The 17,424-nt window shown below is 35.7% G+C and overlaps 1 protein-coding gene across 3 annotated transcripts; it reads right to left on the bottom strand.

The window, feature by feature from the left end:
- Positions 1-854: 854 nt before the first annotated feature.
- Positions 855-7,332, bottom strand: LOC121254543 (two-component response regulator ORR21-like). 3 transcript variants are annotated; one of them, XM_041154630.1, is made up of 7 exons: positions 6,813-6,950; positions 5,183-5,233; positions 4,611-5,085; positions 4,132-4,530; positions 3,885-3,961; positions 1,838-3,007; positions 855-1,218 (listed from the first exon to the last, which is right to left on the bottom strand). In XM_041154630.1, exons 3-6 carry the CDS (start codon positions 4,675-4,677, stop codon positions 1,838-1,840), a joined length of 1,713 nt encoding a protein of 570 aa, XP_041010564.1. In that variant the 5' UTR covers positions 4,678-5,085; positions 5,183-5,233; positions 6,813-6,950; the 3' UTR covers positions 855-1,218. The 3 variants fall into 3 exon arrangements, with proteins under 3 accessions (XP_041010564.1, XP_041010562.1, XP_041010563.1); XM_041154628.1 differs by lacking the exon at positions 5,183-5,233 and having other exon boundaries at positions 4,611-4,763; positions 6,813-7,332; XM_041154629.1 differs by having other exon boundaries at positions 4,611-5,233.
- Positions 7,333-17,424: the final 10,092 nt, after the last annotated feature.

Raw genomic sequence — 17,424 nt, 5'->3', positions numbered from 1 at the left:
CTTCACAAGTTACACAACTTTAAAAATTCTATTATTTCTCATAAGATTTTCTCTTTAAATAACTGTCGGGTCACTCACTAAATATGGCCAACTTATTTTAATCCAATCTAATATTCCAAAATTCTAGTCCTCTACTATTTTGGTCTTTATACGTCCGAGCAATTAGTGTTAATCACCATACAACTCCGGAGTTCTTACTCTTAACGCTCAATTCATGAATTTGCAAGACAATATGTCGGGCATTTTTGCTAGAGCTATCCATTGTGGAAAGCTAGTCTGCGACAGTACACTTCTTTTTTCTTCCTCATAACCCAAGTACCTGGCAAGCCAAGGAGATAAAACAAGAAAAAATCATGGGAATGATCACATTTAAACCAGCCCCTGCATATATCCCTTTTAATGTTCTTGCGCACTGAGAAACAGATTAACTTTTAATAATAAAAAAAAAAAAGCATTTTGAAATCCTCAAACAAGAATGACCCCACTCAGTGAGCAATTTGCCGAGTTATAAGCTAAGCATTTTGTTCTGCCATTAAATCACGCCAGCTTTTGCTAACCAAACCCAGGTTAGATTGGCAGGAGCTCGGTAGGTTAGCTTACATGTGTGGGATCAACTTAGGTGCTGTTTGGATAATAAATTGAGATTAGATATGTTGAAATGAAAATTAAAAATTAAATAAAATATTATTAAAATATTATTTATTATTTATTGTTTATTGAAAAAATTGAATTGTTTATTATATTTTGTATGAAAATTTAAAAAAATTGTGATGATTAGATGAGATTAGATAAAACATTTTTACCATCCAATCGAACCTGAATATAAATTTGTTTACAACTTCCAGATCAACTCCTAATAAATAAATGAGCATTTCATTACCGTTAAACCCAAACAACTACACAATTATGTTGGCAAGATTGCCACCACGTTGGACACCAATGACACAACTTATTCCTAGGAGACTAACTAAAAAGGTAATCCTACTTTCCTAAAGGCATGCGAACCTGTCTCCTGTCCCCAGCACATCAGAGAATCGTTCACAACAAAGAATCCGTTCTATGAAGCTCCACAGTGCATAGTTTAGTTCAGGCACTAGCAACCCGATCTATACTAAACATATTACAGACTAAAACAGAAATCGCTTTAGATCATCTGACAATACGACGTAAATGAACTTCCGGGGGGGAGTTGACTCAAGCTCACCACGCATTGCAATCCTGTTGGAACAACATTTAGAATGAGAAATTGGAACAATATAATTGATACTCCATGCGAATAAACATCGGCTCCACAACAAGATTGATCCAATGGATTCGTTTATTCATTGGAACAATATAAATGCAATCTTGGATCACTAGGTTTGTGCTTTTAATAATCTGTCTTCACAACAAGATGACACAGCCAGCAAAATAAAATATTTTGTTAAGTTATACTGAAATATACAGATACAGTAATAGATTGTCTCAGGTATCTCTTTCTTAAAGTAACTACCACTTGTTTAGGTAATTGAAACAGATTCCTGATCCATGCAAAACTTCTGTTTTCCAATGAGCAGTTTCAGAAAAGATATCATGCGCATACATAATATACAGATACCAGACCCACAAACACCTTGAATTCGCAACACTCAATAAACTGCAATGCCACCTCTACTAGGATAAACTGCATCTGCAGGAAAAACTCTTAATGGATTCGTTTATTCAAATAATGGAAAGGGAATCAATGGATATGCCCCCATAAGAGACAGATTATTAAAAGCACAAACCTAGTGAAGTTTAGCATGCGCATATATATAAATCAAAAGCATCTGCATAATGCCCAGGTAAATGAAGTTACCTATTCTGTAAAAACACTCGCGACATCATTGAACGAAAATTGGTGTAATATAGGGATGCCCACTTTTGTGTTATCCATAAAATCGACATTTGGCTCCTGCTTCACTCTGCTGTTCTCTACATATAATTTTCCATGGCCCAAGTTGTTCATTGGTGATTCAAATTCATCTACTGCAAATCGACTTGGAATGCAAGTCCCTTTACCAGCAAATCCAAGATTCCTAAGAGGTCCTTGATCAAGCATTTCACCATTTTTTGAGGTATAGGAACCCTGAATATCATGCATATTAGGAACAAGTCCTGGCAACTGTCTGGCAGCACTGAATGTAACGCTTGAGCTTTGACCTTGCCGACCCATGCTGTTATCGGCATTTACAGAGCTAGACGACACAGAAGATGAAATGGAACCTGGGGCTGTGTAGCCACTAAGCACACCTGTAGTGTTCAGACCTCCATTAGGGAATTCCCCAATATTCAATGAGGAATTATTTGACTGAGGAGAGAGAAGACTGTAGTCAATAACAGAACTCCGGTTAAAGTAGCAATTCTGACTGACTGAAGCAGTATTATTTCCTGCCTGCAAATTGGCAGATGACTGAGAGGGGACCACTAAGCAAGACGGCTGCACGTTGATTAAACAGCTTGGATCAGGAAGCATAGACTGCTGCTGTGATTCTTGTTGCTGCTGCTGCAATATATCCATCAACATGTTGCTATTCTGAGCACTCAGCCCAACAAGATTGTTACTAGGTCCCACTGTACCAAGATTATTAGATGTCCATGCTCCAAATCCAGAGGAGACATCCTCAACAGAAGAAAGTTTCGATTGCTGGAGGTGTTTTGAAATGTTAGATTGGCATTTTATTAAAGGCTGACCAAATGCCACACCGTGTTCAATAGGTAAATGCTTGGGTCCTTGTAACAAAGCTTGTAGAAGAGCAGGCTGATCCATTGCTGGAATTAGGTTACCTGTTGGTCGACCTAAAAGCTCAGCATGCAGGGCTGCAAGTGTTTGTGGGGGAATTTGGCCAGAAGCAGCCAAAGCTTCGATGTCAAATCGTCCAAGTGAACCCAATTTCACATTTGGCTCCACAGGCCCACAGATGGTATTAGAAACTCCACTTTGTTGTTGAGCTACTCCACTTAATCTCTTCAAGTATAGCCTAAATTTCTGCAAATTGATATCATGGTAATACAGGTTTATGGAATCTTAATATAAAATGAGTAGGAATATTCATTTGGACAACTAAAAGATAAGCTTCTTCTATATGTTATTTCATACGTCAGATGGAAAGGTTATTTAAATCAGGTGCATACAGAACACAACTTCATAGCTGGCAATAGAAATTTAGCAATTCTTCCCCATCATCTAACCAAGGTTTCTCACATTTTACTTTAAGAGAAAGTAAGGCAGTAAAAAGTTAAGACCATGACCAACTCCAATCTTATTTCTTTTCTTTCTCTTTCTTTTTTGATAAGTAACTCCAATCTGATTTCAAATTCATTCAGATATTAGTTAGGAATCATGACCAGATTATTTTCGAAAGGCTTATACTGCAAAAGAGTGTAAGACATCTTGGAAGCTACAAACCCTAAATGCACAAGAATTCCGGAATCAACCAAGAAACAGAACAAACTCAAAAAATCTTTATTGATTGAAAAATTCAATTATTCAGTGTGCAAGTAAACATGAAAACAGACACTTCAAAACCAAAAGCAGCCAAAAGAGTCTAATAAAAAAGGGTGGATCAAAAGGAGGCCCACTGGGATGTTCTTTTGGGCTTTTGCTTGCCAGTCGGCTCGAGAAAGTCCGTGGCAGTGTTCTAAATCAGAGTAGGACATGGAGGCATTGCACAAGAATCTTTTTAATTATGTCTTGCAGTCATCTACTTTCTATGAATCGAGTGATTAAGATGTTTATAAGAGTGTATAAAATAAACACATGCAAGCATACTTAGTATAGAAGATTGACATGCAGGAATAAACCAAACCTTTTTTACAAGTAAAAGAATTTAATGTGCCAAATGAATAAACCAAAGTTACCAAACCTGTAAATGGCTAGCAACATTTTCTCTAGTTAAACCAGGTACATTCATCAATTCCAAAATTCGCTTCGGTACAGCCTCTGAAGCGGAAGTCACAAATTTCTAATCAGAATTGATTAAGCGAAGCAACAACCATTAACAAAATTACAAATATGAGCATACTATATTGAACTGCAGTCCCTCCCGTGTGAACAATATACACAAGTAATAGAACTAAAAAAAAAAAAAAAAAAGTTGTTGAAGATCATACTATCGAGCCCAAGTTGGTTCACAGCACTGACGAATTGCTGATGGAGTTCTACAGACCATACCACACGTGGTTTCTTTGATGTAGATGGATCGTCATTTTCCAACTCCCCATCATCTTCATCTTTAGCATTGCCCCTTTTTTTCTGAGCTTTCAGTATTCCCTCTGCTCCTTCATTAGCAGAGGAAGCATATTCAGCATCATCATTTCCTCGTTTATGGCGGTCATTCTCTTCTAAGCTGCTGGAATGTTCAAGTTCTTTATTTTCATTCCACTTTTTTCGCACAACATGCTGCCATATATTTTTGAGCTCTTCCTCACGTATAGGCTTAATCAAATAATCACAAGCCCCATGTCTAATTCCTTTCATTACAGCACTTGTTCTCCCATCAGCAGACATCACTGCAGAATGTATTGACATGTTAATGTGATAAAAAAAAAAAAAATTGATCATCATTGTGGCAAGCAACCATGATACTCACTAATAACAGGAAGATCCATTTCTAGTCCAACGTGCTCTAGAAGTTTATAACCATCCATATCAGGCATATGTACATCACTCAGTACCACATCAAAACACCCTTTCCTCTCCCGTAGGTGATTCAAAGCAACAGCAGCCTCAGAACAAGTTGTAACTGCAAGCAATGAAAAGAAACAGTTGAAAAACTAAACAAAATCACAACACATTGCATCCTGAAGGATTTATCTGATATCTGGATCCTTATACTTGCTTGGTCATCAAGACAACACTGTCACATACAAGCTCTGTTCTATCAAAAAAACCACATAGTCTCTTACCATTCTGAACATGGGTAAACAAAGCACCAAATGATTGGTATCAAACACAAAAGGTATTTAATAAGAAAAGTAATCAAAATTCACAAATTAATAGCTTCCAAATAGCAGAAAAGGTCAAATCAGCCATGCAATGAAGTAATTAAATCAGCTCCATGTAGCCTGCAAAATGCAAACAAAGCCCGTCCATTTATCAAAAGCAGACAACTAATAAAAAAACTTTAATCAAGGACAAGAATTCTTGATTTCTTCTACTAACTTCACCATAATACATGTAAGTGCTGCATGAGACTTTCTGCATGTAGCTTTCCTGCATTAAGAGTTATGACCATTTAGAAAAGGAAAAACAAAGGGAGGATATTTGAGGTAAAGGTCATTTAAACAGGCTTATTTTTCTAGATGTAACAATCTAAAGGACTCGTTTGGACACTTCAAATATCTCGAATTTTGTAAATAGTAGTGAAATGGTTTGTGAATAGTAGTGAAATAGTTTGAGTTAAGATGTTTTATTAGGTTTTGGGAAAGGAGAAAAAAAACTGAATAAAATATTATAAAATTAAAAAATTGTTTAAATATGATTTTTTAATATTATTTTTATTTTGAAATTTGAAGAAGTTTTTTTTTTTTTTTTTTTGGTGTGTTTTGTTTGGAAGTTTGAGAAAGATGTATTTGGTTTTGTGTTTAGATAATGATTGGGTAACGATTAGATGAAAAAGTTGAAAATTTGAAATTGAAAAGTGTTTTATGTTTGAGTGATGTTTGAGAAAGAAATTATGAGAAATTTTGAAAATATTTGAGAATACCTTGTTACCCAAACAAAGGCCTAAAGACCAGGTTTTAGTCCTAAAAGAATCCCAACACATCTATGGAAACTTTCTGTGAATTTCCATCACAACATAGAATGAAATAAAAAGTTAAGCCAAATGGATTCAAAAGAGCTCCTAAAATCAAATGTGTATATATATATATATATATATATATATATAAAGGTTTCCTAAAAATTATGAATATAACTTTTCTTAAATAGTAGCACACACTACAAGAAGTGAAGTTATAAAATGCAAGGTGAACATTATACAGGCAATGTTGTGTAGCTCAAAAATAAATCAGGTCATGTTACCATCATAGTGAGGTCACAATACAAGTTTCTAAGAAAGCGCATTCATTGTGACACTCTGATCAAACACAATCCTTTATCCTCACCTTGTACTTATCATTTCATACTTTTTTTTTTTTGTATCATCATTTCAGACTTATAACTCAACAACAGCAAATAAATTCTGCTATCAGATGTTTTTAAGGTAAAACCACAGCACAAGATAGACAGCGTAGTTTTTGTAGTAATAATAAATTTAAAAAAAAAAAAAAAAAAAAAAAAAAAAAAAAAAAAAAAACAAAAACAAAAACAACAACAACAACAACAACAGAATTGCAACTGGAAAGATTCAGACCCCATTACTGTTTACTTATTAAAAAAAAAAAAAGATCCAATTTAAGCGTGTTACAGGACCAGAAAAATCTCGGGAAATATTATTGATTTCGTCCTAGTCTTCTAGTTCAGAAAATAGTCTTGCCAAAACATCCTATTTTGTTCTGACAATTGAAAATACAAAAAGCAAAAGAATTTACCCCACAAGCAAGTACGCACCAAATACACCGACAAAGCAACCAAAACTGGAGTTTATGCACAAAAACTGGGAACCGCAAACCTTAAAGCACAAACAAAGTGAATCAAAGTATAACTTCCCAACGAAAGAATTTCGTTACAACTTCACCCAAGCGCCACAACAAACCCTACGGGACAACAAGATTTCACATAAAAAACAGAAAGTAAACTCTAATTAACGACTGGTGAAGTAAAAACAGAGGGAAATTGGGAGAGCACGAACCATTGTAACGGCAACGGTGGAGCATCTGCTCGATAATCCTCAGGCAAGTGACGTCGTCGTCGACCACGAGAACCCTCAGGCCCGCTGGGAACTGCTCGTACACCATAACTTGAGCAGCAGAGCCAGAACCAGAACCGCCGCCCTTAAACGAGCCGTAGCTTCCCGCAACGCTCGTGCTCAAGCTCGACTGTGCCACTCTCTGCATAGCCGACAAGTAGCAACCACAACCAAACACTCACACTCACGGCCCCTCACGCACTCAGCAACTAAACCCTACTCTATTGCTTTCTGGCTCCACTTTGTGCCCCTTAAAGAGCTCGGATTCAGCATACTGATGGTCAATCGGAGCTAGATCTGGTACAGTAAGCCCTCGAATGCGCCAGAAAGCCAAGGAAGGCGATATAAACGGCAACAATCCCCGGGGGGTTTTGGTGATCGAGAAAAAGTGGAATTGAACAAAAAGAAACAGAGAGAGAGGGACAGAGAAACAGAGCCAATGCGACATTTAAAATAAAAAGGAAAAATGTTGTCCTATATTATTGGCAGGGTAAAAAGCGTAGGAGAATAACTGGAGCTAATAAATAAGGAGCACATTAAGGTGGGTTTCATACAAAAACATTTTATGTCATTTTATTATTATAATTTTTTTATATATTTATATAAAATATAACAAATAATTTAATTTTTTTAAATTTTAAAATAAAAATTATTTTAAAAAATTATATTATAACAATATTTTATTTAATATTTAACAAAGCATCTCATCTCATCTGAATTGTCAATTCAAACTCACTATAAATATGTCCTAATCTTCAATTTACCTTGTTATTAAAAAAAAATGTTACATAATATATATTAAGAGCGGGTTTGAATTGAGAGATCTTACTACTATTCACAAATTTTAATTCATAAATATCATTACCATTCATAAATAATCTCAATTTATCTATTTCTATCTCTAAATCTAAACTGAAAAACTATCGTCTCATTTTTAACATGAGATGACGTTGATTTTTTAACTTCTGTTTATAAAAAAAGAATTATCAGATAATCTAAGGGCTCGTTTATTTTTGGAGATGAGATGAGATTAAAGTTAAAAAGTTGAATAAAATATTGTTAGAATATATTTTTTAATATTATTTTTGTTTTGAAATTTGAAAAAGTTGAATTGTTTATTTTATTTTGTATTGGAAGTTGGAAAAATTATAATGATTAAATGAGATGAGATGTGATATTTTCTGAAAACAAACGAGACCTAAGAGTAATGAAAATAAACAAATCTATACAGTTGGCTCGAAAAAAAAATCTCCTAATTAATTTCTAGATTTATCCAAAAAGTTTTGTTGCTTGTAATATTTTCAGCTTATCACGAGTATATATTGATTATAAGAAATCTAAAATTTATAAAACTGAATTATATATGTCTGTCGGGGTCTATGTCATCTGAATATTACACCAATAAGATTATCAAAAGTATTATTTGCTATCAGAATCACAAACTCATCCATCAATATTGGTTATGAATAATAATATGTTCTACACTCATATCGAACTTTCATCCAAAATAATTTTATAAACTTATCACTGTTCATCACGATCAAATCACCTTTTTAAAAAAAATACAAAAACTCAAAATTAATAGATAATATTATTTCATCATAATAATAAGATAAGAAGGAGTTGATGATATAATAAGTATATAGAATTTTTCATCTAATATGTGTATCAAACTTGTACATATGCATATTATTTATTAAGCTATTCACTTGTCACCAGATTAATCACATAATTACATAAACATCAATCCAATTTTAAGATGTTAAAAAATCCCCTATAAGCATCTAAGAAAACAAATATCCTCTCAATTTTTAAAAATAAATGTTAAGTTGGGTATTATTTTTAATTTTGTAATGTAAGGAAGTTTTGGATCCGGGCGGGGGGAGGGGGGTGGTGTTGTGGTCCCCATCAGGGCAGTGCTCCGCGTGCAAATTTTGGCGTCCGTGCTTTCTTGACTTGGACCTGTCTTTGTATTCCAATACATAGCTTAGATTCCAACCTAGCTGCGGCTATCTCTATCCAACGTTGTCTCTTCATTTTTTTTAAGTTGTATTTAGATGCTGAACTGAAATGAGTTATTTATAAATAGTAAAAAATTAAGTAGGTAGAGTGAGTGTGACGCCTCCAGATTTTTGCTTGAGATCGGAACGACATCTAAAGTATCGGGACATGCAACACAAGGTTACCTGTCCCCGTTCATGACAATTAAATATGCAATGTTCCTAATATGCATCTAGTATTATGCAATATTCGCAGCGGATACTTTTTTTTTCTTCAACAATATTACGCATCAAATTGAAAATATCTTAAATACTTAAAACATCATACAAAAGGACATAATAAACAACTGAGAACATAAAGCTAGTCCAAAATGGCAATGATCAAAAGAGTACTGGAGGTGCAACTCCATAGTACAAATAGTAATTTAAGTTAACTACTATACAATCATCGATGTTGCACCGTCGCTTAGTCGACTATTTCCAGTTGGTTGATTCCTGGCTCTCCTTCAGTTCTTGTAACAAAATCTACCATTCGAGGGGAATGACAGTTGAGATTACCACAGTGAGATTTGATTACAAATCTTAGCAAGTTAACAAAAAACCTCCACACAGGTTAATAATGCATGTATGACAGTAAAATCATAAATGCATAATCAAATTCATAAGTAATCATAGTATAACTTGACATACAACATAACATAACTGATATAACTTAAACTGAAATGTGAACTGAGCTTGACCTGCTTAAACTGAACTGGACTTAAACTGAGACTTAACTTGACATGAACTTGATATGAAGCTTTACTTAACATGAACTTGGACTGAAACTTAGCTTCACATGAACTTGAACTGAAACTTAGCTTCACATGAACTTGAACTTAAACTGAAACTTAACTTGACATGAACTATAACTAGAATTGAAACTTAACTTTACATGAACTTTAACTAACTTCTTTACTTAATATGAACTTAAACTTGAATTCTGACAATCAAAATGATTTCGCTAGTCATTTCATTAGGAATAGTAAACAATCAGAATGATTTTTCGCACAACATATTCCGTTAGAGATACTCAGACAATTAGAATAATTTCATCATAAGTATTTTAAAACACGTACCCTAGCAATCAAAATGATTATAATAAGAGTATCTAGTAATACTCTGACAATCAGAATGATTATGCCAAGAGTATCTGTATAACTAAACTTGAACTGAATTCTCTACTTAACATGAACTTGGACTTGAATTATGATAATCAAAATGATTTCGCCAGTCGTTTCGTCAAGAATAGTGAACAATCAAAATGATTACGCCCAACATATTCCGTTAGAGATACTTAGACATTCAGAATGATTCCATCATGAGTATTTTAAAACTTGTACCCTAGCAATCAAAATAATTACACCAAGAGTACCTAGTAATACTCTAATAATCAGAATGATTACGCCAGGAGTATCTGCATATCTAAAGTTGAACTGAATTCTGACAATCAAAATAATTTCGCTAGAAGTACCTCGCGTGAATTACAAAAGGAGATGCTCAGACAATCATAGTGATTATATCGTGAGTATCCTAGACATAACTAACTTGAATGTAACTCAAAAGATGTTACTCACTTGAGATAAAAACATTTCGTAACATAGCATAACATGTAACAGACCACATACTTAATATGACATGCTTGCAACAGTGAATATTACATGCAACAGTGAATATTACATGACATGATATACATGTAACATATGACATACTTAAAAAGATGTACTTGAAATGTATAGTAAAACATGACAAAATATCTTGCGTAACAAATGCATACTTCATGACAGAATAAATTATGTGTGGCAGATGAATATATAATGACTTGACATGGCACATAAGATAACATATATACATACACTATAGTTCATTTACTTGTCACTCATACACATTAAACTGATAGTAAGTTAAAAGTTAACTTATCTCAATCGTTGCATTCTACGAGAATTCAAGCGCGATTAGGACGAAAAAGGGTTATAAATGGCCACGCAAAATGACTCAAAAAACTGCGCGAGAGAGCTCTTTTGGGTTTCTCTCTAAAAATGGGGTAAAGAAGTGATGAAATGAAAGGAATGGTGCCTTGCACGTCTCTACACTTCTGGAGGGTGAGGTATGGGCTTGAATGACCCTTGAGAGATGGTGCTTAGGTCACAAAAAGGCAATAATCGTGGAGGGAGAGTGGGTTGTTACTGCTACCTTCTAGAAGGGGTGTGATGATGTGGTTTTTTCCCCCTTACATGACGCATGACTTTTGGGTGTCATGAGCAGTGGATGGTTAGCCATGAGTGAGTGGAAACTTCCTCAAGAAGTTTTTCCAATGTGGCCAAAAATTTATGGGCCTTGGGACTTCAATTTGGGATTTAGAGAGGGTTTGGTTAGGGTTTGAGATGCTATCAAGTCTAAAACCAATTTTTCTTGACCCAATCAAAGTTCCAAGGTTTAAAAGAGTTGGATAAATGATTTTATATAATGAATTTGAAGAATTAATAGCATGTGAAAGTGATTTAATCGAGTGATTAAACACAACGCTAGAAATTAGATCAAATATGGTTTTAAGGCTAACTTTAGGATTTGGGGAAACCGTTAGAGTTTCGGTTTCAACCAAACTTTTAGAATTTCAATTGGATTCCAACCATTTAGGGTTTCACTAGGGTTGAAACCCGCTTTGGTTCAACACAATTTAGTTGATCAGATAGAAAACAAAGTTTTGCATAGGTGGCATGATCTCACATTTTGATTCCTTCATAATCTAACTCATGGTTCCTCTTTTTGCCAAGTATCCAATACTATTCACCAAGTGTGGCTAAGATCCTACCAAGTGTTTAAATAAAACTTCTCTAACCTAATTTGAACATTTCACACTATGATTTTGAAAACACTACACTTGATGCTACTATAGAGGTTACTTTCACTCCAGAAAAGTGAAACATAAACTTTACACTATAAAATCTTAAATATTCACACAAACCTAACTGTGCAATTCGTTTATTGAAATTCAATCCCGAAGTGCCTTGAAATATGTGAAATGCGTTTACGAATAAGCGTTTCGTCCAAAAACTGAAAATGAGATTATTGCAACATAAAATCCTAAATAATCAAATGAGTCTAGTGGCATAGACATAACTCAATCTGACACTTCTAACTACATTAAATAAATAAAATTCCTCTAGCACCATAGTGAGTGATAACTCTTGCTATGTTGATAAATTAAAACATACGCGATTGGTCAAATCTGACACTTCTAGCGGGCTATTACATCCTCCCCTCCTAAAAAAAGATTTCGTCATCGAGATTGACGCAAGTACAAACATTAAACAAACTAAGGAGAAGATTGTTGACCAAAACTATCGTCCGTCAATAGACTTATCGTCACTAGTCGGCTCCGGTGAAGGTGCATCGATGTCCATCGGCATGGCGTGTTGGGGTATGTAGTAGTACATGTCGTCGTCTAAATCATATTCCACGTTGCCGAAATGACCTTGGTCGAGGTGTTGCACGACCTCTTGAACGCCGCTATCTGGCTCCTGACCCTCTACCAGCAAACGTTTACAGTGAGTTGATGGCATAAATGATCCTGACGCTATGGGCTCAATGTTGGCAGCTGTAGCAATCCTTTCTGTTGCTCTGTTGGACTCAACTTCCTCCTGTGCCATCCTCACTTGAAGCTATCCTGGTCTAACCACATGTACTCGAGTGTAGAGGTAGATAACGTTCTTCATGAGGTAACGCCTTCCTCTCGTAGCCTACACTATTCTTATCTATAACTATCACATGGTTACATAAAATAACTACTACCATAATAGAGAAAAATATAACACTCACAAAGGTCACAACTTAAACTTAATGACTTCTAGGTTATCCTTCTAGGATACTGAATCCTTATTTAAGTGAAATCACTATTTTCCTTTCTGCTCAAAGAATTATTCACCACAAACATATATACCCATGAATTCTACCATTCTTTAACTCTCTCTCTAAAATCAACACTTGTATTGGAGTCTTTCCGCAAAGTAGATCAAGTTGTACTGACATACTCTATAAATCTAAAACTTCAAGTATTCACACAGTTCAATTTGTAAGAATTTAATCCATACACAATTGAATTCACTTTCTCTATTTCCTCAGAGAATCCTATCCGCCTAGGACTAGTTTACTCATTTATAATCAAAACGAATCGTCCCTCCTCCTAGGTGGTACCTTGATAAACGATCAGCTATTAACCTAAACTCTGGACTTTCTCTCTTTTGATTTGGCATAGCTCTTCTATCCATCATGAGCTGCCTCTTATTCTGACTTTAAACAAAAGGATCTATTTCTACTGTCCACGTAAATCCTCAAGACCAAAATTTTACTCTCCATATAAAAGTCTCTAACATAAGGGCGATCTACATTTTTCACAAACACAATGCTTCACCAAAAACCATATAATGGCGGCTAGATAAAACTACTATCATAAATGAATTCTACTAATCCCAAACACTTTACTCTTCTAAACACAAAATTCCATTGAATCCTCAAAATCAAAACAAACTCCAAATATGAGGAATACTAGTTCATCAACCTTCAATATCCTTCCTCTAATGTTAAAGGATATTCTATATCTACACCGATATGAGCAATAATACTCTTAATGAAAATTGTTACTCTTACCACATAGGTAACAATTTGGCTTTCGAACTAAACTCTCATGCAATACCATAATCACCAAAAATAGGGACTCGCTTAAATCAAACAGCGTACAAGTTACAAACCTCGATGACTTAACATTACCCAAAATAACAATAATGCAATAATACCATCAATTGCAATATAATCAATATTAACTAAGCTTAACAATACAGAGGTCTTAGAAAATTACTAGTGATGGCGACAGCTCCTTCAGTTACTGGGCGTCAACATCTGTCCACGGTTTTCTTCTTCTCGGACTTCACATTTTCGGTAGTTTCTTCATCTCGCTCGGTATTTACCGACTGTGGCTGGTCATATGTCCGCCCGTTTCTCAACGTTATGGCTTTGACATATTCTTTCAGATTGATCACAGTATTGCTTGGTAAAGTTCCTGTTGTCCTCTCAGTAAGCATGTTTGAGAGCTGATCGATTTGTGCCTCAAGATTTCGGATTGTTTTGATTCACCATATCAGTCTTTTGCATGTACTGCATGATCATATCTTCAAGTGTCAGCTTCTTCTCTTTATTGTACGCCTTGTTCTCTAAATAAATAAACTAAAATAAAATCTAAAGTAGTAAAAATCTAGTTGATATCAATATCAATAAAAAATAATTATTCCTCAACAACGGTGCCAAAAACTTGCTTGTTTGCATAAAAATATACCTGCAAGTGTACATAATCGTAACAAGTAGTAAAATGTTTTAAAGAAAACAGTTATCGAACCCACAAGGAATAATTATGCTATTAAGTATTGAAATTGACTAAATTAATTATTATTTGGAAAATCGAAATTTGAAAAATGGATTATCTAAATTAAACTGAAAACAAAATCATTAAAATTAAGATTTTAAAGATTATAAGAATAGATTTAGAGCATTTGACTTCACCTAGCAAATCTCACACAGTTTATTCTTCCTTATTATAGAATCTCAATTATCCCAAGTTGATGAAAAATCCCTTAACTATTCAATATTTTCTCTCGAACAATATTAAAAATATCTTCAACTAATACCTCTATATCTTTATGTGAATTTAACTAATTGGAGACTCATTAAAGAATAAATTTTGGAACTCTAAATTCAGACTCAGACTAAAACTAAAACTAAGATTAAGAACCAACATTCCCTATTCATCCCACAACTGACGGGAACTCAACTGACGGGCAGCACCATTAATGGGAGGTACACTGAATTTCCATCATAGTTTTGTGATAGGAATTAGTGAGGTACTGTGAGAGGAGGGGGGAGGCCCTTTCGGAGAGTGGCATAGACCCAAAGAGATCAAGTCGTGGAGGCCCCAGGCCCCACAAGTGGAAACCCAAAGCAGGCCTATAGCCCAAGCCAAAAAGTCGTGTGCCGAGCCCATGACTCGCATGCCCATCCGGAAAGGCTTTGGTGCCGGGCCTGGCCCGGTCAAGGAGCCCACCATAAGGCAGTGATCGCCTGGGACCTTGGTGGGTTGCCAAGCCCTGTAAAAGGGTACGTAGCGGACAACTACAACAAAGCACAGGCAGTTGGGCATGTCCGATCGTGGGCATGTCAAGCCAAAGACACGTCGCATTCAATGTGTGTCAGGGAGCTCAACACACAACAATGTGCTGCTAAAGGTGTCGTAGGGGCACAACCACGTCCTAAAATACTGCCATGGCAGGAGAGTGGTGGCAGGTCTGACCCGAGCACGGCCTGACACCAATGTTTTGAATACCGTACCAGACGCCGTACCGGTCAAGGCACTGGAATGAAATATTTCGGTACCGGTACCGTTTTAGGATAGGGTTTCGGGATAACGTTTCAGGATAGTCGATCTATAAATAAATTATATATATAAATATATATAAAAATTATATTCCAAAATAATAGTCTATATATAAATAAATTATATACAAATACATATATATATAAATTATAAATAGTCTAGTCTGAATTGGGGGTTAAAAAATAAGCTTGTAGTTTGAAAAAATGAAAAAAACACACAGGCCGAAATATAGGCCGGTACAGGCCGAAATTGAGTACTGGCTGGTATTTTGGCCGATACGGAACAGGTATAGTACCTGTACCGGCCGGACGGCAGAAACGAAAAATTTCGGCCGTACCGGCCGGTACGGTACGAAATTTAAAACACTGCTTGACACCCCACGATCTCCCTCGACAGTCGAGTCCAAGCTAGGTATAAATACAGCCATCCCTCCTAGGGGAAGGCTCTTTGAACTCTTCTATCACTTGACTCACTTAGCTTTCTCTATCACTCAAATATTCTTTACTGAATTTGGCATCAGAGTGGCCTCGGACGTCACCGGAGCCCATTCTTCTTCCTAGCTGTAGGTCCTGTGTTTGGCTGCCATGGTACTGCTTGGGCTACGAAACATGATATCGACAAGTCCTATGAAACTAGGAGTGCACTTTATTTCATGAATTTCAACTCTTCACTACCTCAAACAAATCAAAACACGTTTTCGAACAACTGTTGTCCAAAAAATGAAAATCGTTTTATTACGCTGTAAAATCTTAAATATTCATCTGAGACTAATGCCACAAATCATTTCTTATTCTCACACTCTTAAGTACCTCAAATAAATAAAATTTTATTTCTAACACCTATTTGGGTCAGAAACTGATTATACTGTGCTGACTGATTAAAACCTACACGATTACTCGGTTTGTGAGAGCTTTTCAGGGTTATCATGACGTTCCTAAAACTAAACAAAATTCATTCACTGAATTTCTGGTGAGCTGTTATATCAATGATTAGGTTTGGAAATATAAACCTAAACTCAAGTTAAAGATCTGACCATGGTTGGAAAACAGGGGCCTATGGTGTGAAGCCCTTAGATTCTGTTTGGGATCTGACAAACTTTGAAGTGTCAAGACGTGCAATACAAGGTTACCTACTCTCGTGCATGACAAATAAAGATGCAATGCACCTAGCATGTATTTAGCAATATATATATTTACAACGGATAATTTTTTTTCCTTTAAGCAATACTATGCATCAACATATCGACGACATATAGTTCCTTCCATACAGAGCCTCGTAAGGGCCCATTTGGATGGTTGCCTGGTGGTAGCTATTATTATAAGAAAATTCAATGAGTGGGACTTGCTTCTCCAAAGGTCCTTTAAAATCCAACACCCAGGCTCTCAGCATGTCCTCCAACATCTATATCGTCCTCTTTGATTGTCCATCAATTTAAGGATGATAGGTATTACTAAACTTCAGTTTGGTGCCTATCACCTTTTGTGAACTCTTCAAAAGTGGGAGGTAAACATTGGATCTCAATCTGATATTATAGTCTTAAGGACTGTGTAATCTAACGATCTCCCTTTGTACAGTCAGATGAGTTTACTTAGTGGGTCCATCATGGTGATCGGTAAAAATTGAGCACCATTAGTCAACCGATCTACGATCATCCATATGGCGTCCTTCCCATTCACGTCCTAGGTAACCCAACCACAAAATCCATGTCCATATCTTTCCATTTCCATTCAGGAATTGGTAGAGGTTGTAGGTTTCCTGCCAGTCTTTGGTGCTCATCTTTACCCTCCAACACATGGCACATCTCTCGATGAAGTGGGCAATATCGCATTTCATTCCTTCCTACTAGAATCATTTCTTAAGATCTCGATACATCTTCTTTCCACTAGGGTGTATCGAGTATGGTGAGAAATGTGCTTTGCCTAATATTTGTCCTAAAATCTCTAAATTAGTCAGAACCACTTTTCTTCCTCTAAACAGCAAGGTCCCATCTTCGCCTAAGTTGAAATGCATAGGTCCTTCACCTTTACAAACTCTAGATCCCTCTCTTGCTGGTCCCTCAACTCATCGAAATCAGGTATCCCAATCTACTGCAGGG

Source organism: Juglans microcarpa x Juglans regia, chromosome 3D, assembly GCF_004785595.1.
Source record: "Juglans microcarpa x Juglans regia isolate MS1-56 chromosome 3D, Jm3101_v1.0, whole genome shotgun sequence".
NCBI classification, from domain to species: domain Eukaryota; kingdom Viridiplantae; phylum Streptophyta; class Magnoliopsida; order Fagales; family Juglandaceae; genus Juglans; species Juglans microcarpa x Juglans regia.
The sequence above is the reverse complement of the archived record's forward strand: the minus strand, read 5'-3'. Positions and strand labels throughout refer to the sequence as shown.

Coding starts and splice junctions, on each gene's coding strand:
- LOC121254543 (XM_041154628.1), bottom strand. CDS start 7,017: ATGCAGAGAGTGGCACAGTCGAGCTTGAGCACGAGCGTTGCGGGAAGC. Junction 4,764..6,812: donor CCACCGTTGCCGTTACAATG/GTTCGTGCTCTC, acceptor CATTGCTTGCAG/TTACAACTTGTTCTGAGGCT. Junction 3,962..4,131: donor GAACCAACTTGGGCTCGATA/GTATGATCTTCA, acceptor CTTCCGCTTCAG/AGGCTGTACCGAAGCGAATT.